The sequence below is a fragment of the Mugil cephalus genome, chromosome 8 (assembly GCF_022458985.1).
Source record: "Mugil cephalus isolate CIBA_MC_2020 chromosome 8, CIBA_Mcephalus_1.1, whole genome shotgun sequence".
Lineage (NCBI taxonomy): Eukaryota > Metazoa > Chordata > Actinopteri > Mugiliformes > Mugilidae > Mugil > Mugil cephalus.
This window is the reverse complement of record NC_061777.1, coordinates 5,506,765-5,534,165: the sequence shown is the minus strand read 5'-3', so window position 1 is coordinate 5,534,165 and position 27,401 is coordinate 5,506,765. Positions and strand designations below refer to the sequence as shown.

The window sequence follows — 27,401 nt, the reverse complement described above, 5'->3', positions numbered from 1 at the left end:
CTTCCTTCTCCTCATTTCCTCCTCTTTTCATGATTAAGATACTTCCTGGTATCTCCTCGCCGCCTTCACAGCTTCTCTTTGCATTTAATCTTCCCTGGTGGCCATGTCTCAACTCAGGATTTTTCTTCAGAAGGAAGTACAGTCCTGGTGAATTGATTGAAATGATGGTGCTTACAGAGGACAATACAATATAAACTAGTTAACTTTAAACTAATCTCAGTCCCATTTGAGGCTGATATTGATGTCAACATACATATTATATAACTGGCAATAATCCCTGAAGCCTGGTTACCAATCTGTAAACAGGTATGAAATAATAATAATAATTATTTCTTTATAGACCCCTTCATGGCCTACGTCACTGTGACGTCACAACGTTAACTAGAGGCAACTGTAGGCAAAACAGAGGGAAGCTTGATGCAAACGCTGTCACTGTCAACCATGAAAATGTCGTCTTGCTGTATTTTTGGCACCAAAAAATCTAAAATATTAACTTGAAGTTTTATCGCATAAAAGCCACTGCCAGTCATAGATGACTTTGGTTTTACTTTGGTGATTAAAAGAAGGGACTGGAGTGAGACAATCAATAACATGCACAATTCATGTCAGATAAGACTAATATGTAATGCATCATTTTCAAGTTTCAGCCTGGATAAGCCTGGATTTCAGCCTAACCGCTAGGTAATGCAACATTAGTTGTGTGTTTCAGGGGTGTCCAAGCAGAAGTTCTTACTCTGCATACGGCCCATCCATCCACACTCTGAGCTGTGGGCTTGTGTAACAGTTTGGGTGCTTGCTCAAGGCACTTCAGCTATGGACATGGGCCGGATGCATGGGGAGGAACTTGGGCCCCTTTGATCCCAAGCTGCTTCTCTAACCAAAGCTCAAATAACTAGAATAACTTTCTACTACATTGATGAACCAATATCTCGAAATTATGTTTTGTCCTAAAGGTGGACATACTAAAACACAGTATTCAGGGTTTGCTGTTGTCATTATTGCTTAAAAAACATTGTTGTTAAGCACACGTCCTTTAAGACAAAAAATAGGTAACCAAAACATTTCAGCCCCATTCACACCTTGACTGAGAGGAGGAGGAGTGGAGTCTTTGCTAATACTGTGTCAATAGAATACAATTCACTTTTGGAATATGGTAAAAGGATGTGAGTATTTTAAGTTTAGTGCAACAATCATAGATGTTCCTATTTAAACCCTAACACTCCACCAGTGTTTTAAGAAGCTACTTGAAGTCCAGTAGTCCTTGTTTTCTGGATCAATAGTAGCTTTGTGCTGCTTGGCAAGACATCCTTGCCTGTCACACCCATGTTTGTCGCGGACAATCAAGTGATTTTGGTTATCATAAATGCAATATATACACATGAAGGCCATTATTTCATTGGCATTGAGACCAAGGGATGAAGAAACCAACATGTTCTGTTTTTCATTATGTTAACCTCCATGAAGCCCCATTGCTGGACCCCCGACTAGTAGATCACTCCTGGATTTTTTTTGTGGCATCTTTCCCTAATTGGCTCATTATCGTGATGAGGCAGCGAGTCAACGGGGGGTTGAAGTCTCTGTTAATTTATGATTATTATGCTGGTTGATGTGAGTTATACATGACATCCGAGACACTGACACTGAGATGTACTGTGTAGCTTAACCTAGACTCTTTAACGGTCGTTGTTCTATAGTTTTGTGGACATCAAAAGATAATATAATGAAAGAACTATATGAATTTCCAACAGTTACTGTGTAAGTCTACATTACCGCTGCGCATCAATACTAATAAATGTGTGAGAAGCTAAATTTAGCCATTGAAGGAGGCCATGCTTAATTGTCATCCACTCCACTACAAGTATTTTAGTAGTTCAACACATGTTTTAGCCTCCTTTTTATCAATTTATACTGCAGCATGCATGGTAATGATATTAGGGCCATAATTGTACACTGATCAGGTATAAAATTATGTCCACCTTCCTAATATTGTGTAGGTGCCTCCAACACAATTGTGACTCATCAGAGAATGGATATTCTTCTGAGGGTGTCCTGTGGTGTCTGGCAACAGGATGTTGTTAGCCGGGGTCTATCGGTCCTATGGTTTGAGGATATATCTGTGGATCATCCCAGAGATTCTTGATCAGTTTGGGATCTAGTGAATTTGGAGGCCAGGTCGTGGGGGTGCCTGGTTTAGGTGGGTGGTACACGTCTAAGTAATAGAAGTTTCCCAGCAGAACATTGCATGATGGTCAATGTTATTTACGTCTGGTGGCAGTGGTCATAATGTTGTGGCTGATCGGTGTGTGTTTACCTTGTATCTTATATTTTTGTGGACTGAGCGGAATCGTAGTTTTTCCAGAGCGGCGGCACAGAGACATGTGTAAAATGTTAAAAACACGCCTGAGTCACAGTAAATTGACGAATGCACACTAGATGTATTAATTGCGCTGTGTCTGCAGGGGCTGCCATTCAGCGGCCCTGAGAGGGTGTTAATGACATGATGACCGGGTTCCCAACCTGCACACTTTCAAACCCACATTGAGCTGAAGGACTGGAGTTAAAAATAGATCCAGCCTGGCCTCCATGATGCTGCCCTTGTCTACGGCACTCTAAAAAATGATGATGTAACAATTTGCATTGACATTTTTAAGTTATTTCAACTTAGCTGAGTACATGCAACAAGACCTTTCTAGTTAGGCCAACTCAATTACTTTAGCACAGAGGTCTACAATGTTTTTCAGACCCCAAGCTGATGGAGATATTAAGTAGGGACCCCCTACCTATTATATGTGTTTTACATCAAACTTGGCCGAACACTGTCTCTAAATATATATTATTATTATCATTTAATCAGTTAAGTTAAATGTAGTATGTTCAGAGAATCACCAGTTGACTCTTTTGCTAATATTGCAGCATGCATCTGGGACTGAACAGGCTCTCGGCCAATCGTGGGAATCTGATAGAGTCAGCGTGTAATATGCGGCCTCGTGATTGGCTCAGCAGCGATAGGGGCGGAGCCTACTGTGTACAGGAGGTTTAGATTGGCAGGTCTGGTGTGACGCTCTGTGTGAAACAGTGGCTGTTGAGACAGCTCCTGTATCGCTGAATGGATGAAGTGCTGACTGAAAGATCACGTCTTCTGCCTCCGTTTGTCACGTTACTGAAATATGTTGGATTCATATATTTAAAGAAAATTTAAAGACATTTAGTATTTGTTGGGGGGGAACTTAAAAAATTATATATCAAAATGTCTAATCAACTAAATATTTTGTACAAGCAACACAATTTGCTTTGTCATCCTCAAGCTTAAACAAATTTTAATTACGTTACAATAATAATTATTGAGTATCAATAGTCACAGCAGCCCTGGGGCAGACTGACAGGAATGTGGCTGCCAATCCACCAACCACCAGACACAATGGACACAATTGAACCATGAACCCTTCAGTTATTGGACAACTGCTCTACGTCCTGAGCTCCTGCCAGCCTACTTTATCAAAGGAAGCTGTAAATTGCTTCTTCTAGTTATTCTTACTTATTTCTTTTCCTTTCATTCTTACTCAAAAATGTTAATGCAAATTGTTACCTTCTTTTTTGTAACTTACTTATCTAAGTCAGAATTAATCATGTACTATTGAGTTGGGACTATTTATATATTTTCATATTTTAGACCAACGCGTTAAATTATCAACACATTATAATGTATACAATGTATAATGTACAGCTCTTGATTTTGAGCTATACTTACTAACCCCATGAATCATTGTTTATAGTGTGTTTGGTCTGCTGGTCCTGTTCAGCACATTTTTATTAGGCATTAGTAAAAAAAAAAAAGAAAAGAATGATGCTGTTACTGCTGTGCTTGATAGCTGCTGTTGCACTATTAATACCTAAAGAACAGGGGCCTGATTTTGTCTGAGCTGTGTGTTTACGTGGAGCCACGTAAAGGTGCTAAATGTCACCCTGTGCACATTTCTCTTATTAGTTTTTCTTGCAGAGCTTCAGTTAAACAACTAATGCCTTGTCCCTGTTTTAATCTTTAACTCGTTTAATAGAGGTTTGATCATTAATCCAACCCTTTACAGGAGGTAAAAAAGTGCTTTAATCATCGAACTGTTAAGACACAGGGAGTGTAAAAGTTGTAGACACCTTCCTGGGCTCTCACTCTATGCGGCCTGGTTTCTGAGAAGTAGACTCCTGCTCAACAAAGCGTCCGTGTCGTCCCCCCCGCGCGGATATGGGGCTTCAGAGGCTCCAAAATGTCTTTAATTCACCACTGAGAGGTTATTTCCACTCCTGAGCTTCAAAGCTGCACTTTCACATGTCACTTCAAAGCGATCGAGCCAGAGCCACCAGAGCGGCTGGTAAGTGGTCGCAGTCGGAGCTTCAATCTAACGAAGAGAAGAATGTCATCGATGTACAGCAGAAATTACATATAATCATTTCGTCTTTGTAATGTTGTCAGATGTCGTCATTTCTTCAAAGTCAGGCTAAAATTGATCCAATGTGTGTTAGTCTTGAGTTTAGATATGGGTTACAAACACTTGCATTCATTGTTGATGCACACCAGTTCAGAGATTATATATTTTTTGTGACAGTGACCAAAATATGAACAAAAATAAAATATTTTATCCTATTGATAAAAAAAAATAAGATAAGCTAAAGTGCTAATGATTGCTGGCTCACTTGTTCTGCTGTGAACCTCAGTTGTGCACAGAAAAGAAGATGCAAATGCAAATGGAAGATGCAATGCAGGAACGACAAGGATTGTGTGAGGCTTGATGCAGCATGACGCTACTGCAAAGTTCAATTCAATTCAATTTTATTTAGAAAGCGTCAATAAAAATAAAAATTGTCTCAAGATGCTTTACAAAACCCTGTCTGAAACCCCCAGAGCAAGGACTAAGATGATGTTGGCTCAGGCAAAAACTCCTTTTAAACAGGAGACAGACACACGCAGCTGTTAACAGGCTATACGGTAGTAGCACATAAATGCACAACTAGTAATAGAAAAGAAATTAGATAAGGTATTAGGAAAATGTCTAAAATGAATGAACTATCCTTTTATTAAACATTTGATAAACAACCTGAAAATTCTTTAAAGAAAAAGTGCAATTTCAGCACATCTACTCCGACAGTGGATAAATCAGGTGTGAAAAAAACGCAGATTATATCTTTGATGTAATTTTGCAAATTCATGCTACAGGTCAGATTTGACCCTCTGACGGGCCGGACCATATCTTTGACACCCCTGCTCTTCCAGTAACACATGTTCTACATATTTCAGTAGGTGAACAATATTCGCTATGCTGGTAGGTTGTCTTAGCAAGAGGGTCAAATGTATGTCCACCTTTCGGGCCCATTTAAGGTACTGCGGGACATAGACAGACACCCTAACTGACATATGTAGCCTAGGCCGCGACATACTCATCAGTCTGGCTCGCTCTGTAACAACACCACCCCAACGCTAGTTGGTGCTGGGCCGAAATTTTCCCAAAACCAAGTCTTATAAATGTTTGTATCGACCGATATATCCGCTAGCGGATTTGTAGACATTACAGACGTTTATGGCAAGATTTACAGTCCAACATTTCAGTCGGACTGGGTTTCTAAATATGCTGTTTTTTCCTGTGTAATAATGAATGCTATTATCATTGTGTCATTTGTATCATGGGTCCAAATATCGTCGGCGGAAACACGCTACTACGAAGCGGAACAATCACAGCTCTTATGGTCTGTGTTGTCGTGATGTGTAGCTACATTTCCGGGGAGGTGTAGGTCAGGCTACGGTATTACAGTCTGCTACTTTGTTTTGTGAAATCTTGTCGAACCTTTTTTCCCTTTTATGAATCTAATTAACCTTCAGCAAACATACCACATGAAAGTGGAGGGTACAGTTAATACAAGCTAAACATCAGTGATTATTGTACTAAAACGCAGCGGCTCGTTAAAACATTTGAACTGCTGGGTCATGTGCTGAATACAAAAGCGTCACAGATGTGAGCATGACATAATAACTCAACAGTGGAGCTCCTCAGCAGTTGGTTTAATCCGCTCCATGACTCATCCACTGAACATCAGTGAAACTGTTTTCCCCTTCAATCAACTGCCATGGCTTTCCCAAATATCTTCACTTTATTAATCAGTATGAAAAAGCATTTTTAGCTTGACAAGATTAAAAGGTAACTGCTCTTTAATGCCTTCAAGTCAAAACGAAAAGTGTCCGCTTTTCCCACACGACTCTTTGTAATTTATCCACCGTGCCATGCATCAGGGTCTGCTTGTTTCAGCCCCGCTTAAGGCATTAGCTTGGGAGGGATTATCCCACCGGCCAAACGCTCGGTCACCAGCAGCACGCATCCTCTCATACGATCGTTCCAGTGGACACGTGCCTCATATCTGGCCTCCTTTTACTACCTGCTCACCATCCCTGTGGCCCAGAGCCCTGCTGCTGATATGTGACACTGGCTGGGGACTTGTTATCGGGTGATTTTTTTTAAAATCCGACAAGGATAACTCATTTGTGTTTTGCTGTTTTGTTTTTTAATCAATGCACAGTTGTTAAAACGCAAAGATTTTGCATATTAGTGTAGATGCAAACTGCAGAAGTGAGTCGCATAATGTGAATGAAAAAGGTGTCCGCTAAAAGTCCTTGTCCGACTAAGGTTTGTTTAACAAAGACCAGGGGTTTCATTCTTTACATTCTTTCACACGTACATGCAACATGTACATGAATATTCACACTTTCTTATTTTTAAATTATTATTCATTCTCAGTACCCACCTCCTTCTAGATGTGCCTTAGCCTGGCTTTTAAACTTGAGGGTTAAACCATTGTCACAAGAAGGGTGACTCTTCCTGCTACTCACCTGGAGGATGGAATAAAAGGCAGCTACTAACCCTCTGACAGTCACTTGTTGTCGTTGTTGTATTATTGTATTTTGGGATGTCTTGGTCTAATTGACTCTGGGAAAGTTGTCTGCAGTTGAGTACACTCTCATAGACTTTTTATTTGAATCCTCTTGTCACATTAAATTTACACACAAACCTCCATACACCACACTGGCATAACATTATGACCACCATCCTAATATTCTGTAGGTTTCCCTTGTGCCTCCAAAACAGTTGTGACTCATCAGAGAATGGACATGGGCCTTCTGTGGGTGTCCTGTGGTGTCTGGTGCGTTTACATGCAGAGCTTAATCGAGCTATGCTTAAAATTTGACTTTCTGTCAAGAGTCCTTGTCCCAGTTTACATACAGCGCAAGAAAATCGAATAACTGTTCTACTCCTCCACACTAGGTGGCGATATGTGTCTTTTCAGCAAAGTTAATACCACTTTAATACGGCCCGATTCCCAGGTTGACCTATTACGTCGTATAATACACATGAGTTGTTCACGCGGCGGACCGGCGTTTCAAACAACAAGCATGCGCGTAATTTGCGCATTAAGTCTGGTGCAGGTAAGGTTATGCGCTATCCCTCAGACGGTTCTTCTTCTTCTGCGACCGGCTTTCTTGGATGTTTTTTGTTCCGGGGTCACACGCCAGCGCAGCGGCTGTGGAGCATGCGCACACGCATTATCAGATGCTATCAGCGATTCGCTGTATACCTGCCGGAGAAAACCGAATTCAAGTCGCATTATCTGGGTGTCTCAATCGGATGATGAGAACTTTTTAATCGGAGTAACGTGTTTACATGGACGTAAGTTCTCCTGTTATATTTCGATTAAGGCAATAATTCGTTTTTTTTTCACGTGCATGTAAATACACTGTTGTTAGTTGGGATCTAGTGAATTTAGAGGCCAGGTCAACACCTTGTGCAGTTTTCATGTTTTTTGAAAAGCGTTTTTGTGTATGTGTCAGGCTGCATCCTGCGGGGGATGACTACTACCCAGAAGGACTATGGCTTGGTCTGGTATAGGTTTGTGGTACATGTTTAAGTAACATCCATACAAATGTTAGGTCCAAGAGTTTCCCAGCACAACGCAGAATTAACACAAGATGGCTAATGTCCTGTCATGGGTGTATATTGTCACGTAACTCGTTTTGGGAATGACATTGTGTCATCAGACCGGGAATTATCTTACCGAGTAGCTTCTTCAGTTCTAAAGGACTGGTGGGGAGTTGAGGTTTAAATAGGAACATCTGTGGGTGTAGCCCGTGCTCTTTTTGCTTTAAAATGTGTGACCAGAACAAACAACTTGAGGCTCAAAATATACTTGTGCAATGCATTCTATCAGAGCGGGGTGTTAGACACGACAGCTGGCGTATCTCGGCTGTGAAATGAGGAATCTCATAGACGGTCACACTTTTGTAAAAATATAGAAAGTGTGCATTTTGAAGCCAGTTTACGGATGAAGTTCTGTGGAAAACGTTCCTCTTTCGGTCCTGCTGATTGATCATCTGTCACTGGCGAATAGAAGAGAAAGCAGCGGCCAAGTAATCTTGTAAACATTCGGCAATCTTGTCTGTTTGGGGTTCGGTGCATTCGGTAACAGAACTGAATGCTCTTTTTGTCCTAGATACTTTTGTGGAGATTAACGCTACATTTGCTGACCCCAACTCACACAACGGTGAAGTGGAGTTTACTTGTCCTGTGACTAGAAGGTTTGGTCTTGCACGCATTAGAGGCCCTCTGTAATTTGCAATAGGTCATAAATAAATCATTATATTTATTGTTTGTCAGTAGTGCTCCTCAAGGCTGGAAACTCCTGTCTACTTCAAAGGTCAAAGGCCAAAAGAACTACTAATTGTCACAAACACACACAAATAATAGCAAGTGTAAAGTACTGAACTGGAGATGTTAAACTCTCAACCCCCTCAAATACTGTAGATTGGTGTTCTTACATGGCTGCTCCCTGGGGAACCATCAGCTGTGAATGGAGCATGTGTATCCACTTGGTCTGTACTAAGTGCTCTGTGTAGTGTGAGATCCTTTTCAAACTGGCTCTGACACTTCTCCCTCACACTCATTTTACTGCTAAAACCAAAAACATCGGTGCGTCTACGGAGCGATTTGCTCTAAAAAGCTCGCAGGCCTGTGTGTGTTTCCTCACCTCAGACGTCTCCAAGTGAAACAAGCAGACGTGAAAATGCTGCTACGGTCTGGAGGGCGCGGACACCTTTCTGTGTTTGAAATGAAAACACTGTCAACGTCACCGCTGCTCCATGTAGGTTTGACTGAATTTGAATCATCAGATTGTGAATCAAAGGATCCAAAGCTGTTTAAAAACCTCTGCATTTGCATTATGTGTCAGTCATGTATCAGCAGACTACTGCTGTACCGTGATGCTTTAAGCAGGAAGTCGACGCACACTCGTCTGAAGAGGCATCCGCTAACGTTAGATCCAGATCCTCTCGATGACAGTCAATTAACAACTTCACCTGTGGTAACAGAAAGGAGGAGGCTGCAAATCGACAATTTGATGGTGCATTTCATTCTTTGAAGTTATTAGACCTTTAGCTGCTATGCACATAAAAGGCATTGGAGATATACCACTTTTTTCTTCTTCTTTTTTTTTAATCCTGGCTGCGTAATCCTACAAAATTTAGAATCATACACATATGCCACTAGGCAGGCAACAGAAGGTCTCGTTTCTCTTCCTCAACCAAACATAAATGTCCTCACACCTACAGTCAAATATAGATCAATGATAACATTTACCACAGAACATATTTAGAACATGTAACACATGCACACACAGAACAGTATGTTTTGTTCTTATACTCATGGATAGAGTATATCTGATAGACTGATAGGTTTAATTCATGTTGTTCGCTAATGTTGTTTTATTTTGCCTGTCCATATGTTTTCTTTTTGCCTTCAGTTGTTGATCTTAGTATATTGTAAAGTTTATTGTAAGTTTTGTAGTGTTATTTGTCCTTCGTGTGTCTTTTTAATGTATCTATTTTAACTATTGTTTTAATGTGGACCCCAGGAAGACTAGGAATGCTCTAGGACACAGCTGATGGGGATCCTTATAAACAGGGCTCTCGAGTCTCACGCTTTCCAATAAGTTCACACGCTCTCACGCCACACATGACATTTCTCACGCCGAAAAATGATAAAAACCCGCCGCATATAGACTTTAAAGGAGATCAGTAATCTATGGATAGATTAGGCGAAGACAGGCTGCTCTACTTCAAACAGCGACCGTTCAAAAAATATCCGCGACCAATCAGCCAATCAGAAAATAGTATTTATCGTTGCCAGGTGAAATAGGAGCGGACTAATTACGCCTTCCGCAAATGCCCGAAAATGTGGACTCGTCGAAGAAGGGGTGGATGTGGAAGTCCGTGGTCTGGTAATCACTTCATCACTTAATATATTATTATTATTTTCTTTTACAATAGTTGCTTATTGCAGCCTATAAACTATGCGGGATATTTGCTTAAGAATCATGGCAAATCTTTAAACCGCCCACGCTCCCCCAACCCCTAAGTAAAAAAAAATCTCACTCCAGCTTCTTTTGTGTGCGGCGCTACAACATGCATCAGGTCAAGGCTATAGACTTCACCGTTGTAAAGCATTACTTTCTACTGTGTTTTTTTTTTTTTTGTGTGTGTGTGTGTGTGACGTCATTAGCGACTAGTCGACGTCGGCTCGACTTTCACCACAGAGTCGACTTTGGAAAAATCGTCCAAATCACATGACAAATTTAAGACGATGTAGCAACTTTTCAAGAAAGTGCTAGCTTATCAGACTATATCAGTTTTTTAATTGTGTTGGTAGGCCAAGTAAAACTAGAGACATTATAAATTATTTACACCATCCTTTAATATTGCCATCATGTTGGTGCATGGAGAAATGGTGAATAGCAACACGCTAGCTAGCTTTAAATGCTCTTTTTCCTACCTGGATTTTATGTTTTTAGTGTGGTTTTACGCCCGATGTGTTAATACAGTTTGTTCAAATGAAAAAGAAAAAATTGTGAAAAGACACGTGAGGTTGTGCTGAAAAGAATGAGACCAAACAAGGCAATGTAAACCATTTTAAATATGAAATATAATGGTAAAACCAAAAGACTGTTGAGATGTTCATCATCAGGAACTGATCTATGATGTGGAGGCCAGAGCTGTAGCAGATGATGGTTTTGGCCTCTGCAGAAGAGAACTAAGGTGTAAAGTATCAGTATCAGTCGTAGTCCTAATGGTGTAAATCTGCAGCCATTTATCCTGCCAGATTGCCCCGCGTTGTTGACTCATTTATTAATTACAGTCATTAATTAAACATTTGCTGCAGGTAGCTCAGTTGAATTCGTCCTCCCTTTGGATTTGTACCAGAAAACCAAAGGCTAATTTAAATTTCACGAATTTCTAAAGTTCAGCAGAAGCCTCTGGAAAAAAACACACAAACACAACAAATAGCCTGTGTTCACTGCTATCTGCTATCTGCGGATTATCTACAATTAATTGATGCATTGTTTCTGCAAACAGACGTCCACAACTTAAGTTAGACTTGCCTCCGTTATGTTGTTTCTTTAGACACCTTAAAACTACTAAAACGTTACTTTTTAGTAAAATAAGTTCCTAAAAAATCAATTTGTTGATTGTATGGCACACTCCATATGTCTAGACAAAGATAACATATATATTATTTGTTTTTGTTATTGTCTATTTTTCCTCTCCTCTCCTCTGTTTGTGGCATCACTACCATTCATGCAGCTAATGTCAAAGCCTGCTTGGCTCTTGCCCAACGAGGCCACCAGGTTTCCTCTGGAGTGTGCGCTGAGCCGCTACGAGTGACACACAAACCGAGCTGTGCTGACAGCCTAAGACAAATTACCTGTTAACGATCTCTCTCCCTCTCTCTTTCTCCCATCTCTCCTTCACGTCTTTCTCTCTTATCACATCTCACGCTCTCGCGCTGCGATTGAAGGGACGTATTGACCTCCTTGATGAGAATATGTGGTCAAACTTGATTTAAATAACGAAATTGCCTTGAAAAAGGCAATAAGCCTTTATACCGCTGCATAGTCAAACCACTATAACACGTCTCCTGGGAGGCTAATTGTAGATCAATATGAGGGAGTATCTAGCCTGGGGATTGCACATGTTGGTATTTCGAGACACCCTTTTCTTTTCAGGACAGATAAAATATTGCGGATTTGCGAGGCCTTACCTCTCCTTGTCTTAAACTTAAAAACTTGTTTTTATTATTCACAACTTAACTTTAAACTCTTGCTAAATAGAAGAAGCAATAAAAAAAACCTAAACGTGACAAATTGTATCAAAAACCTGCTATAGCTGTTTGATATTTTTGCAGATTTGCAGCTGAAATGATTGATTTACCTGTTAGTAAAAGGTATTTATGAGTCCATAGTGTTTGTTGTGTGAACACAGGGAGTTACGGTTTGAGTTAATTGTCCTGACATAATGACATAATTAACCTGTACTCCCACATTGAAAACTATGAACTATTTCCTGTTACTGCTTTACTTTCCCGTTACAGCAGACTGAGTATTTTGTCTTTTCACAACTCATTTCCTTGTTCGTGACGAGTCATGCCGGGAACATTTTTACCGTATCGTTTACCTGCCACAGTGTTTGGTTTCACAAATGAATGAATGACGTTTAAGCCGTTACCAGCCAAGGTCACTCAGTTCTCATTATAAAAATCTCCCTGGATTTTTGTTGTTTTTAAGTCTGTTGGCTTTGGTTGCTTCCTGATGCTGGAGAATGTCTAGAAGCCAGACTAACTTCCTCAGTGATGTGCAAGTCGATCCAACTGAAATATTGGTACTTCTGATACCAGGTCTTTATGCTCTGAAATCGATTCTCGTATCAAAATATCGATACTTTTAATACTTCAGTCATTAGAGGTAATGTGTGTTTTTCACACACCCACTGAGGCTCATATCACTCGCATAAACTCGAGTGCGGGAGGGACCGCGAATCTATTTGAGTAATTACTCTCATTTCCAGAAGGGGGAGACAAAAGTTCCATGAGTATCTTTATTAACCTCTTATCATTCCAGCCTTTTTTTAAAAAAGTAAATTGCATGTTCATGATTGGTCTTGTTCTCTTTGGAAAGCCAAGACCCTGAAGTTTCTATCACAAAAGCCAGAATCACTCCAAGTGAGAGAGTTGACACACAAGTTAAAAAGTAAGAAGTGGTTTGATTCACCTGGAAAAATGGGTTGTTTGAATCCTATAATGACTTTTATCAATGAAATCAGAAGAAAATTACATACTGCGTGCGCCGTTTACTCAAACACAACTCTTGTAAAGAGCTGTTTGGTTCAAAAAGCTACTGCCGTCCCATATACGACCCAAAGGAAGGTTAACAAATTAACCATGGAGCACAGTAGCATTGTACATTGAATATAAAGGCTTTTAAGTCTTTGTTGAAGTTTTTTCTGCATTCAGATAACATATTCAAGCGTTGCGACAGTTTGCTATAATCCCAAATGAAATTCTCTTGGACGAGGTTTATTAGTTACAGACCACTTCAAATCATTAGGGGCCATTTATTTCATGTCTTGGATGTACAAGCATCAAATTGTATGAAGTCTCCAGAGTTGACGCACAACATATTGTAACCAATAATTAAGAGTAAACGGTGTCTGGGGACACAAACGTAGCCGGTCAGTCTGGTTTTTCTACATTTTAAGTTAAAATAATAATTTATCTCAAACTGTTGATTTTGCTGCAAAAAAAACAACAACATCTTTTCAGGTTAAAGTGAAATAAATTGTAGGAGGTTAGAAATTTCACACGAATGACTCTAAAATTATTACAATTTCAACACTGATAGCACACTTGCTCTCACTCAGAGACTATTTTAGCACAACTGTTAGAGGTGATTAAGAGAACAGTTACAATACAAGAAAAAATACCCAAAGAGATTTAGTTCAGTGTGTGGTTCTGATAGTTCGAGTGTGTCTTCTTTTCTTTTACATGATGACTAATCTGTGTTTCTCTCTTTTTTTTTCTATTTCAGTAAAGAAAGCCAAACTCCACGGGCCTCCAGGTAAGAGCTCCTACATAGTAATATCTACATAGTTTGTCTTTTGTTTATTCACAAGAGAGCAGACATTATGAAGTGTCCCAAATGGGACAAGGAGATAGTTCACTGTTCAGTTACACCTTAAAAAACTTTCATCAGAGTCTAAAAATAGACACTGGATAGAGTTTATAATGTTAATAATCTTTAAAGTAAATGGTGCAGGCGTGGATCATCCCACAGATAGTTTTCATGTTTTTTTTTGTTTTTTTTTTGAAGGTGTTCCTAAACCGTATTTTGTGTATGTGGCTGTGTCGGGCTGCATCCTGATGGGGTCTGGTCTAGGTTGTTGGTACATGTCTAAGAACGTTCTAAGAAGTCCAAAAGTTTCCCAGCAGAACATTGAATTGTCACAAGATGGTTCATTGTCATCTGCTTCTCCTGTCAGTGGTTTTAATGTTGTGGCTGATTGGTGTATATCAGTGTAGGACATTTGTGGGAGGGAGAGGCTAAACCTGGTTTGTGCTTAACTTTGATCCGTTGTGTTTCCCATGGTTCAGAGTGTTGAACTCGCACTCCCCTGATGTGTTTTTATTAATTTTCGAATGCACCTGGTATCATCTCGATCATTTACTTGGATATGCGGAGGAACCGCGCAAAAAAAAAGACAGAAAGTAAAGATGTTTCAGTGTCTTCATCACCCACCGATCAGCAGTCGGTGGCATCTGGCTGCAGCTGTTCATCCTTCCATCCTCTCTCCGGGCGATGATGAGGGGGAGAACAACAGCAACAAGTAGGAGGATGAGAAATGGAGGCGAAGGAGGAGAGGAGAAATCAATAGATCATCACAGACAAAGGGCCACCTGCGAGCCTAAAATGACTACGTGTCATCCTGGCATAAAGGGGAGGATGGAGACGGATCTCTATGTGTCTTCAGCAGACGGAGACACACTCTAGATACAGGAGATGATTTTGCTGTTGCCGCCGGCCTCCGATCAGAGCAGGGGACGGAAGGGACTGTAACAGTGTCCTTTAATACGTTTATTCTGTTGTTCTTCTGAACTATTACTACCAGCGATTCTGCTGTTGAATGTTACTCTGTCAAATTAAGTCGGGCAGTTGACTGTAAGTGGTAACTCAAGTGGCTTTAGAACTAATCAATGGCAAAAATTAGACTTTAGAAAGAGGCAACATCCTCTTTATGGGTTGTGCGTGTAAACGTTGTCACCTGGTATCAGAAACCTGGAAAAGCTCTAAGTCCCGTCTAATGCAATACTATATCTACCAAAAAATAATAACAACAATTTTAAATGTAGCTTTAAAGGGATACGCCACCCCTGTGTGAAATTTGGTCACTCACCAAACGATGCCGTCCTGTTATTTGACTATTAGTCTCAGCTCAGACGCGGCTCACACACACTTTGTCCCACTCTAATGCCCCACTTTGGGAAACATGATCTGATTTATCTTATTAGTAAGAAGCAATAGATTCTTCGCCTGTGGGAGCTGCCGTCCCCTCGGCTCTCCTGAAACCCCACTGGTGGACGACCCCTGAGAGACGCCCGGCTGGTATATATATGTCACTTTATCAGTTTAGAGGATTCAAACCTTGTTTTTAGGCTCTGGAGACGCTAGTGTCAGGTGATCTGCAGAGACGGAAAACTGGGAACCAACCTACAACGTCTGAAAGGACTGAATAAAGGACAGAGAGTGTGATCAGAGGAGATCACATAAGACGCACGTAGAGATGTAGGACTACATCTAGGAAATATGCTAATGTCTGACAATGTAGACTGGACTCACTTAAACGCTGCTGGTCAACTCAAAAACAAAGGGGAAACCGAGACATTTAGCCACAGAGTCAGAGGCTGTGATGGATGTCGGCTTTTTTATTTGAGTATGTCCCGTCCTCCCTGTGTAATGGATTCAAATATCATCTGGAATAAAAAACCCATTGTGCTTTTGGGTCGTGACACCACTCACTGTACTTACAAATCTTTGGATTTGGATTATAGAGGTTGGAGAAGTTGGGTTTTAATCTGAGAGGAAGTAGTTTGAATCTCAAACTGCTTTGGGGTAAAAATATAATCCTGACAGGAAATGTGACTCAGAAACACAACGGGCTCTTAAGCACGTGTTGCTTTAGTGGATATTCTCAGTTTATAATAGTAGACGACGTCATTTCTTTGTGTTTCATCTCATCATCGTACCTGTTTTTGGCTCAAGTGCAGACAGTTGCAAAATGTGGGTCTGTACTTGTTGAAAATTGAGCTTGAAAGCTCTTTATTTTTCATGCCTGACACATTTCTCATTGGTAGTAGGAGCTAACCTGCAGTGATGGGTCCACATGCAGGATAATGAACGTCTAATGAATGCAGAGGAACCCTGACCATAATGAGGCAGCCTTTCATTGCACAGCCTGAACATTTGAGCCGTCTGACTTATCACTGTCTCACCTAAGTCAATTTGTAAGCTACATATCCACTATGGAAGACATTTTCATCTTCTAGTGTGCAAAAAAAAAAAAACACAACACCCCTTCTTAAGACGTAGGCACATACAGAAAACGTGCAGTTTCATAATAAACGCCTTATGTATTTTTTTACCTTTTACTCCCGTTTTGGTCTCGACCAACTCTTGACAACAGCACGTTTTTTGTCAGTTAAACTCTTCACTGTTGAATCTCAGTGTGGCCGCCATCTTCTCTTTTTAACAAGCATATTCAACTGCCGACTTACGTTTGGGTGCTGTTGTTACAGAGCGAGCCAGACTGATGATCGCACAAGAGCTGGGTTTACATGGAGCCGTATATTCTGCTTACTGATCGGTTTAGAAGTCCAAATATATATGTGGCTGGACTCGCTTGTGGAGCCTCAAGTGGTCATTTATGGAACTGCAGAGGATAGAATGCTCTTCTGTCATAAAACAAAAAACCCTTTCTCATTACATGTGTTCATTTGACCTGATGCTACTGTGAAAATGAATGGATGCAGGGAGAAAATTGCATCTGAATCAAAAAGATGCTGAAATAAAAAAAAGCAAAAGAAAGAGAACATCTTGCCCATTTGCACTCATGAAATTACAAAAAAATGCTCCCAGTTTTATATCTCCTTCAGCTCTCTTCCTTTAGACCCCCCCCTTCTCTGTAGCCTCCGCTGCCCCCCCCACCACCTCCTCCCTCGACACCCATAATAGAGTATTCATTACTGTAGACAGCCTAGCAAATGTCATCCCGCCTGGCCGCGCTGCAAACGTCCATGTGTAACTGAATATAACTTATTTATTTTCATAAGTCATCGCCACTTAATTATAAATGACGCTGCTGCTCCCCAAGAGAGTCCTGCTGCATGCTGGGAAATGTCCTCCCCACCACTGTTAGCTGCTGCTGGAGGAAGGCGTGTTTGTGCATGTTTTGCATCCGGCAAAGCTTTTAACGGAGGTCTGCTGAGCGTCTTCACGGCGTCTCCGGTGGCATCACATGAGCCGTGCGCCAAATTTCCACAGTGGATCACATTTTCACATTTTTCCACCGCTTTCTTTCGCATTCGTTTTTTTTTTGTGCCGTTTGTGTGTTTTCGGTTCCCTCCACCATCCCACCAGTTGTGTTTCTTCCCTTTTGCCGCTGGTAGCTGTCAGTAAATGGGGCTGTCTGCAGCCTGCCAGTCCTCTTGTCTCTTAATTACAGACCTGGCAGCCACCTTAAGTGAATGATGGATTATTCCAGATTAACCCTTTCACCCGCCTGAATCCTGTCTCCGTCATCGCTGCTCAGTCGTGCTTGGGAGAGAAAAATAGGCTGCATGTACGCTGACATTTTGCCTGTTTCATAACGAGAACAGATGTGAGTGGAGTTCGTATATAAAAAGGCCGAGGTTTACAGTACGTACAGTTCATACGTAGATGCTTCTGTATTGGTTTGAATAGCGTTGGTGTGATTATCATTATTTAGTCCTGCATTCAACCAGAGAAACTCTTACTTAATTGATATTCGAGCCAAACCTATTTCCACCTAATTATAATATACAGTGATAACAACAGAGCACCCGCACATACACTCATCAGGCATAACATTATGACCACCTTCCTAATATTAGGTCTCCCTTGTGCCTCCAAAACACTCGTGACTCATCGGAGAATGGACATGGATCTTCTCTTCTGAGGGCGTCCTGTGGTGTCTGGCTACAGGATGCTGTTAATGAGGGCCTCTGGGTCCTGTGGGTTGAGGGGAGGGGCCTCTGTGGATCATCCCACAGACACTTGATCAGTTTGGACTATGTGGGATGATCCACAGGCCCCTGCTTTTTTTTTTTTTTTTGTGTGTGTGTCTGTGTCAGGCTGCATCCTGTTGCCATCAAGGAGTGTGATTGCTATGGGGTGGGGGCGCCTGGACTGGTCTGGTCTATGTGGGCGAATACCAGGTCCAGAAGCTTCCAGGCAGAGCAGTGAATCGTCACAAGATGGTCGATGTTATTTACTCCTCTTGTCATAATGTTATTGCGGGTTGGCGTATCTTCCACAGTAATAATCTGTATCTTAATTTCATCATTTCGTGGTCATTTTTTTCAGAAAAACTTACTGAACAACCTAAGACTTTTTGATGTTGAAGCATTTTATGCAGAATAAAGTTAGACCTGTGCATCTGCAGTGGATCTGCACAGAGCCCACGCTCCGCGCTGCTGGCATTGTTCTGTAATTGTGCAGCTAATACTCTAGTCCCTGTGATTCCCGTGTTTTTTCTGTGCCGCTGGAGCTGAAGGGGTTGAAGCTAGTAAATGCAAAGCAGAGAAGAGAACGTCCGTATGAGCAGACAGGGTGTAGGAGACGGTTTTGTCTTCTTGTCCGGCCGCTGAGACATGTGAACAAGGATGTGTATTTTGGACTAATCACAGCTGTTGTGTGTTTAATGTATAGTCAGATTTAGTTGTGACATGAAATTATATTTGAATGCGATCATTCAGAACTTGAATGATGAGTTCTGTGGCACCAGGAGTTCTTCCTGATTCCATCACCTTTTAACCCTTTCTGGATGTTGTTTTCAAAGGTGGTATTGTGACAGTCCTGTACACTAGGGATTTTAGGAGAAAGGTCCTGGGATTGGCCCTCTTGTGTGTCAGCGGTTGGAAAATGTAATTTAAACTTTTAATACATTCATAGTTTGACCAACATTAAGATTTAAAACATTCATTGTGTTAATTCGGTTTAAAGCTGTTTTTTTTTTTTTTTTGGTTTAGCCTAATATGGTGTTTTTAGATCTTGCATTTTGCAGAGGAGGAAATTAAATAATTAAGAGATTCATTAAGAGTCCATTAAGCCTCAGTGCTTCAGGAATTCACGTATTTCACCAGCTAGGGACGGCATTCAAATGAGACAGTGTTTTTTTTTTTTTTTTTTGGACCTACCACTGGTGGCTGTAATGTATGGATTTATGCAGCTGAATGATCACGTCCCTGACCTCATTTCACCCCAGATCCTCTGATGTTGCCCTCAGCTCCGCTGGTGCTTATCAGGGAAAGTGGACGTAATTCTGCGAACCCCAGAGGTGCACAACAAAAACACACAGAGCTACGCGCGCGCCGGCGCTGCGTGCGCTCTTTGAGTCCGGTGTACTTTGTGCTCCCCGCTCATGCAAAGAGGAGGGTACTTGATGCAGGTAATCAAGAAGGGATTAAGAGGCCGGTTTCTCTAACCTCGTTGGGTTATGCTGCCTATGCGGATCACTGCGAGGTTCACACCGGGACACGCACACAAGAATCTATTTTTACTGTTTTCTGACGCCGGGTTTAATTACTTCCGTTCACTGGGGACCCACATTTACCAGAGCCCTTTTTTTTTTTTTTTTTAAATATTTGTCCTTAACTGCGTGGTGAGTCCTCAGAACAGTTGTGACTCATCAGAGGATGGACATGGACCTTCTGAGGGCGTCCTGTGGCGTCTGGAAACAGGATGTTGTTATTAGTGGGGGCCTTTGGGTCCTGTGGGTTGAGGGGAGGGTCCTCTGTGGATCATCCTGCAGGTACTTGATCAGTTTAGGATCTAGTGATGTTGGCGGTCGGGTCAACACTTGCTATGGGGTGGGGGGGGTCTGGTCTGGTCTGGTCTACGTGGGTGCTACATGTCTAAGTAACATCCACACCAATGAATGCCAGGTCCAAAAGTTCTAAAGTTTCCCAGCAGAATATTGCATATCACAAATGTTATTTACTTCTCCTGTCAGTGGTCATAATGTTGTGGCTGATCGTACATACTGTTTTTATTTTCTACCAAAAATCAGAATATAACCACAGGTCATCAGTGGTTATTTGTTGAACGTAGCATCACAGAGATACAGCAGCATCCTGCAGTGAAAGAAGACGAAAATATTAATAAACTCTTCTACTCTGACCATATTTTAAATTAGTTTTGTCTTTCAGAACACGGAGATACTTCCAGAAAAAAAAGGGAGGTTACTTATCTCTGTGGAATAATCAAATGCAGCTTTAACGTGGCGACTGAATACTGCACACGATAATCCCGGATCAGCGCTGAACCCGGAGCGGTCTCATACCGCAGAGCACACAGTTCTCAGTTCAGTCTTCAAGCGTGTGAGGAGAAAATGTAATGAGCTGGTTTCGCCGTCGGAAATAACTTTTTCTTGGGACGAAATGTTCTCCGTTCTGTGAATCCCCAGTTAATGGCGACGCCGTCCTGCAAAACGAGCATTATTAAAAGGCACAAAGCTTAGTTATTTAAGGCGCAGGTGTTAGTTTCTATTTCTGTTCATAAGTTGGGAAGGGGATGAAATATGTCGGGCTGGTCAGTGAATCAGTGGATCAATTGTCTCCATCTGCCGCTTTAATTAAAAAAACATGTCATTAATAGACTCCACTCCTTCCCATTTATTTATAAATACGTTTACTCTCCACATCTGCTTTTAGAATTCTTCAGTGAAGTCTTACAATACAAGACACGCCGTTAAACTTCATCCTCCTTTTTGCCGTAACTCACAAAGTCAATTTTCTTTTACTTACAGAGGTTCGTTACTTTGGAATTCATATTTTCATTTAGTAGAAACATCTACATCATTAATGAATTTTGAGATCAGACTTTTTAATCTAAACACTCTTACACTTAATTTTAGTTTTAAAGTTTTTGAGTAGTTGTTCTTGTTTGTTAGTTTTTTTTTGAGTATTTTATTTTTTGGTGGGGGAGGTACCTTGAATAAGCCCAATGATTATTGTCTCTGTATTACGGTGCAAATAAATAAATTACAAATATGACACCTTTATATTTAATTTAATTTAATTTTTAGCACTAATTCTAACTTCTGTCCACTGCCTGTCAGAATTTATTGTCAGTATTTCGCTTCCTCCACTTTAGCATTAACATGGCTAGCCTTTCTGCAGTTCATTTTCTATAGTTAAGTCTAGTAGTTACAGTTAGTTCTTAATTTTGGAAAGTGATTGTGGTCTCATTCATAAATTAGGTGATTCTGATCTGCAGTAAATGAATATATGTGGATTTATGGTTGTAACTGTTTTAAGGTCAGATCATTGATGTCTCTACAGAGGTGACGTATGGGGTCATTTTTTTTTAAGGAGTGCAGTGTGAATGAATTTGTCAAAGTTGTCGTGGTGCTTTTCAAGACAGATGAGCACGTCTTTGTGTAGAGATGCTTGATTTAACATATATTTATATTTTCCAGAGGCACCATATCAGGTTTTACGACTGTGCTCGATTAGTTATGACCCAATGTTCATTGTTGTAAAACCACCTCACACTTGATCAGTGCTGTTTGACAGTTCTGCACTGAGCTGCTGCATCACTGGTTTATAGTCTCTGAGCTGTTTAGTGATTTAAATGAAATAAACATTGATAAAATATGTGTGTTTGGAGTCTGATCTGCAGCTCGGTCGAGGAGGATGTCTTTATCTCTTTTATATGAACGTATGATATAAAATCCTCTGGCTCACTGCCTGTCTGACTGCTCATACCTTTGTTTCCCATGCAGGTAGTTTAATTACTTCTTTTCTGTCTGAAACATCAGCCAATGTTGGGATTTTCCCCATTTTTTTTTGTTATCTCCATTTCATCTTTTTCCTGAGCTCAAAGGCTGCTCCTCCAAAGATAATGGTTATTGTTCTGAAGAGTGGGAATATTTATTGTTGTCATTCAGTAATTGAGAGTCTCAGGCTGGTACAGACAGCATGGAACAAAAGGAAAAATCTTCTCTCAGAAAGATGTGGGATTTTAAACATATAAATGACACTATCCTGTTAACTGATCTCATCCTGCACTTATAAGAAATGTAAAATCTAAATTTTAAATGTTCTCCTCTTTTCCAGACAAGTTCAATGCCTACGTGACTTTGAAGGTGCAGAATGTGAAGAGTACAACCATCACCGTCCGCGGGGACCAGCCATGTTGGGAACAAGACTTCATGTTGTGAGTATCATCCTGCTGCTGGTCTAACTTAAAGCTCAATTTGTCAAGCAAGATTTATGATTCTTTATTCTATTTCCTTTCTTTTATGATTGAGCTAAAATGCGTTTCCACGTTTCTCAGCATCCGGACATAATGAGATTCACACATTCACGCTGGTCCTGCCTATAACACCACAATCTACTCCGATTTTTTCTTTGTTGTGTCCTGCGGTGATTTCTGCTGACAAGCTGCCTTTATGATGCCATAATTACAGAATGATGCAGACAAACCCGTTATTAAGTGTAGGAGAACTTGTGTCGTCTATGGCTCGGCTACTGCAGTTGATTATTTGCTGTTTGCAATACAGAACCTTAACAACAACTTTATATAAGACGAGAATATATTATATATATATATATATATATATATATATATATATTATTCTTTGTTTGTTTGTATTTTAGCTTAACATGCAAGTTAATGAGCTTCCCACAACACCTTCTTGCAGATGTTTCACAATAAGAGCATCATTAACTTCCTGAGACCTGAGCTTTTGTTTGGTATGCATGTTTAATTTCTCCATTTCTCTTTGTTTGTGATTAGTAGAATCTAAGAACTATAAAAACTAAGCATCCTCTTTGAACCGGAAGTATTTTTTTTTAAGAAAAAAAATATGTCCTCAAGTGTGGACACAGGGATTATTTTTCATTTTTAGATCCATATCAATTTTGTTAAGTTGAACAGACGCAAGCTTCAGTTTTGTCTCTTTCCTTAGTTTCTACGTCCTTCTTTTTTTTACTTTTTGACTCAGCGTTGTCACTTTTATTGGATGCAACGTTGTGTAGAGCAGACAACCCTTGGGATGTATTAGGGCCAATACAGAATAGAATTGGGGCTTGGGAGTGTGTGTCAGGCCTTCGGATGAACGCTGGCCAGGTATCCATTGCAAGCCGACTTGTTAGCTGGCTTTAATAGGCCTCGCTGAAATAGAAAGAGCGTGTCAGCCGACCTGTGGGACGCCAGTCTTGGCCGGCTGACACCAGCTACTAAATGGGAATTTGCGGTTGGAGCAGAACAGATAGAAAGTGAAATTACATGCCGAGCTCAGATAAGTGGGTGAGTCAGTGAAAACTCTAATGAATTGTCCAACCCAGTCGGATTCCATCGGAGGGGGGGCGAAACAGATGGAGCAGGTTTTGAAGAGTCTCCTGTCCCCTGTGTCCACATCCATGAGGGGACGCTTAGGGAAGCTGTGACCACCATTTGATGTAAAGACAGAAAAGCCGTCCACGGTTTTAAGATAAGACGGTGACTGTTTAGAGGTTTTCTAAGGCGGCAGAACGTGTTTTCTGGACTCAGTTAAACTGCTGTGGCCTCTTTTCATGTAAAAGGCACTGACAGATTTCTGTTAAACACAACATTATGCCTGTGGTTCAGATGTTTTATTAAAAATTAACTAAATTTGAAATGATTCCAGCATTTACAAGTGGTTTTTGTGTCATCACTACATCCATGTTGAGATTTAGACACTGTTGCACTAATCAAGCATAACATTACGACCACTGGCAGGAGCAGAAGTGAATAACTTTGACAGTCTTGTGATAATTCTGCTGGGGAACATTTAGGCCGCGGCATTCATATGGATGTTACTTCAACGTGCACCACCTAGACCCAGACCAGGGACCCCCACCGCATAGCAATGACACTCCTTGATGGCAGCAGGATGCAGCATTGACACAGACACAGACACAAAACCCTTCAGGAACAACTCAAAAAAGCAAAAACAAAAAACCTGTTGAACAGTGCAAGGTGTTGATCTGGGCTCCAAAGTCACTTGATCCCAAACTGATCAAGTGTCTGATGATCCACAGAGGCCCCTCCCCTCAACCCTCACTAACAACATCCTGTTGCCAAACACCACAGGACACCCTCAGAAGGTCTGATGGAGCCACAAGGGAGACCTGCACAACATTAGGAAGGCGGTCATAATGTTATGCTTGATCGGTGTATGTTTAAATCCTGAGAATCTACAAACATGCTAAACATCTTTATGAGAATACATCAGTGTGCTAATGTCAACATGCTAACGTGTCCTCAGTGGGTATGCTAACTGTTAATCACAAAAATATCTACTATTTCGTTAATCTGAGTTTACATGCTGATATTTGCTGATTCACCCAATGGTGAAACACTGATTATAACCAATCATAAGGGCGGCGGGTGTGTGCATTTCAAATTCTACCACTGTCCATTCAGTGGCTGTGGAAACATGTCAGACATCCACCTCATAGCTACAGAAATCCTTTTACTCTAATTGTAGCCTTTAAAACATAAACTGTTCTTTAGTGTGTACAGGAAATACACTGAATTGTGGTGTCCTTCCTCTCTGCGTTTCCTCTGGTGTGACTTTTGATTAAACATGGCTGGGGGTGGACAAGTAAATGCTCTTTTAAATTGGATTTTTTTTCTTGTCTTTCTTTCTATCTGTTGTCAAGTCCCTCCTGTTACCTGACCTCTGATCCCGCTGGCTGAAGCTATTCTCTGCTTGCACCACTCAGTCCGTCAAAACTGACCGCGCCCAACGCGGTGTTTTAAGTGAAAGTAGATAACGGAAAAGCTAGTTTGCAGATTTACTGGGATATTATCTGATGAATTCAGCATTTCTTGTGTTATGCTTCTCTGTTCTGCACGTCGACTAAAATGCAGGGATCATGCCTGTTACTCTCATATTTAAATGTACTTTTATTCCATCTCAGATTCAACCCAGGCACCAGACAGAAGACTGGTTGCATTAGTGCACGACTGATGTGTTAGTCGCATAACATTATGACCACCTTCCTGATATTGCGTAGGTCTCCTTTGTGCCTTCAAAACAGTTGTGACTCATCTGGGAATAAACATGGACCTTCTAAGGGTGACCTGTGGTGTCTGAAAACAGGATGGTATTAGTGGGGGGGGGGTTTGGGTCCAATGGGTTGAGGGGAGGAGCCTCCCACAGATAGCTGGGATGTAGTGAATTTGGAGGCCATGTATTTGTGACAAGATCCACCATTGCGGTGGTGGCAGAACGAGCAAGTGAGTGGCTTTGGATAAGGAGGAAACACACTAGATGGGGAGCAGGTCGTGGTTTAGACCTGTTTCCTCAATCTTAACCCCCTACCCGAACGAGGGTCTGTATCTTTATCCCACCCATACCCTTCCCCCTTCCCAGGGAAGTAGCTCGGACACCTGACAGATAACAATTGTGTATTTTGTTGAATTGCAGTGAAAAGGGTCTAAGCTAATCGCTCGGTAGTTGAAAGTCAAGACAAAGTCAAACGCTGTTCCTTCATCTTGAGGTGTTGTGGGCCTAAGTTAACGAAACATGAAGGGAGGCGCCTAATGCCGTCGGCTAGGCTAATTAGCTTCTTCTTATTGGCTGCTAGCTGCTAGCTGACCGCTAGCCTGCTGGTCAGTTTTCAGTTGGACTCGGCTTCTAAATGTGTTTTTCCCTCAGATCTGGTGATATCTTATCCTGTGTAATAATGAGCTGCTGTTCTGTGTTGTTTTTGTGTGTGTCTGTGTCAGGCTGCATCCTGCTATGGCTGCTGCTGTCAGGGAGTGTCATTGCTATGGGGTGGGTGTATCAGGTCGGTTAGATATTACCACAGAGAATGTTCCACTGAAATGATTGATCATCTTTTTCTTGATTTCTTATTTAAGTGGTTAACCAAGAATCGCTCTTAAAGGAAAACTAGATAAAGTTAACTGAATTACAGTACTGTAGTATTCTACTAATAGAACTCATATCATTTATCTATAGAAGGCAGAAACCTGCTTGCATCTAAATTTTGTCTCCTCAGAGATGGAAAACAACCAGAGGGTTATAGTCAAATTGTCCTTGGAGATAAATCTGAAAAGTCTCAAATACACAATAGTTTATTATTTGTATTATAAAATGAATGCTGCACACACTCTCTTCCTTACTGTCTCTCTCACACACACACACTTATTGTGGTATATGTTGTCTACTATACCCAGATCATCTACGCACACTCCCCTTTCCTCTCCTAAATAAGTAAAATATCACGCAATGTGACCATAATTATTGAAAAACTAACCCCAGGGCCTCCTATGCTAAATAGATAATTAACTCCTAAGGGTCGTTAGCAGCAGTTGGGTTCTCTGGCAGCAGCAGTGTGTGTGTGTGTGTGTGTGTGTGTGTGTGTGTGTGTGTGCGTGTGCGTGCGTGTGTGCGTGTGCGTGTGCGTGTGCGTGCTGCATTGGAGCACGTTAAGAGATTTCGAGAAGAACTTGTCAGTGAGTTTTGTTCCCCAGACTGAAAGGTCTCAACATGAGCAGTGTTTGTCTGAGGGGCGACTCAAGTGTATATTCAGACTGAGCTAAAAATACTGTTAATGTGTTTGCAGGCAGCATTGAATGACAACAGAAACCGAAAGTGCACCTTGCCCTGAAAAATTAGATGGAAATCATTCAAGCAACAGCAGATTGATTATAATTTTAAGAATTAAAGTGTGTATGAAGCATTAATGCTGTGTTTAATATGTGTGCTCTACTGATTTGTGTGCAAAGTCTGTTGAGTTTTTCATGGTAGGTGTGATCTGATCCTGCATGGTATGATAACTTGCACGGAGAGAAACGTACTTTTAAGGATGTTTTTTTTTTTTTTTTTTGTTATGGTGGAGACTTATGGGTAACGTTTACCCATGTGCTAGGAAATAAAGCAATTAAAGCAATTTCTGTTAAAAACCTTAAACCTAAATAACTGAAAATATACTATACAAAAAAAAAAAAAAAATACAAAGTATGCGCTTGCTTTTTATGCTGCAGTGACATTTTCCAGAGGGACACAAACTGTGATCCAACGCAAATATCAAGCACATGGAGGCTCGACAGTGACTGGGTGCAGAGACCCTGCCAGATGTGCAGTCTGACTCTTTGACTCAGACCTTTCTGGGACTCATCACATCAGTCACATCTGTAAAAGAGCAGGTGGTGTAAGTTTCTAATCCATTCCTGCTAAAATAAAGTTATACAGCATTAACAGAATGTCA

General features: G+C 41.0%; 1 protein-coding gene across 1 annotated transcript in view; it reads left to right on the top strand.

The window, feature by feature from the left end:
- The first annotated feature begins 10,246 nt into the window (after nt 1-10,246).
- LOC125012073 (protein unc-13 homolog B-like) overlaps nt 10,247-27,401 on the top strand; it is a 143,510-nt gene continuing 126,355 nt past the window's right edge. Inside the window, exons 1-3 of the mRNA XM_047591695.1 lie at nt 10,247-10,305; nt 13,945-13,974; nt 22,269-22,368. Of these exons, the coding sequence (XP_047447651.1) occupies nt 10,260-10,305; nt 13,945-13,974; nt 22,269-22,368 (176 nt within the window). The 5' untranslated portion in view covers nt 10,247-10,259. The remainder of the gene's footprint in view (nt 10,306-13,944; nt 13,975-22,268; nt 22,369-27,401) is intronic.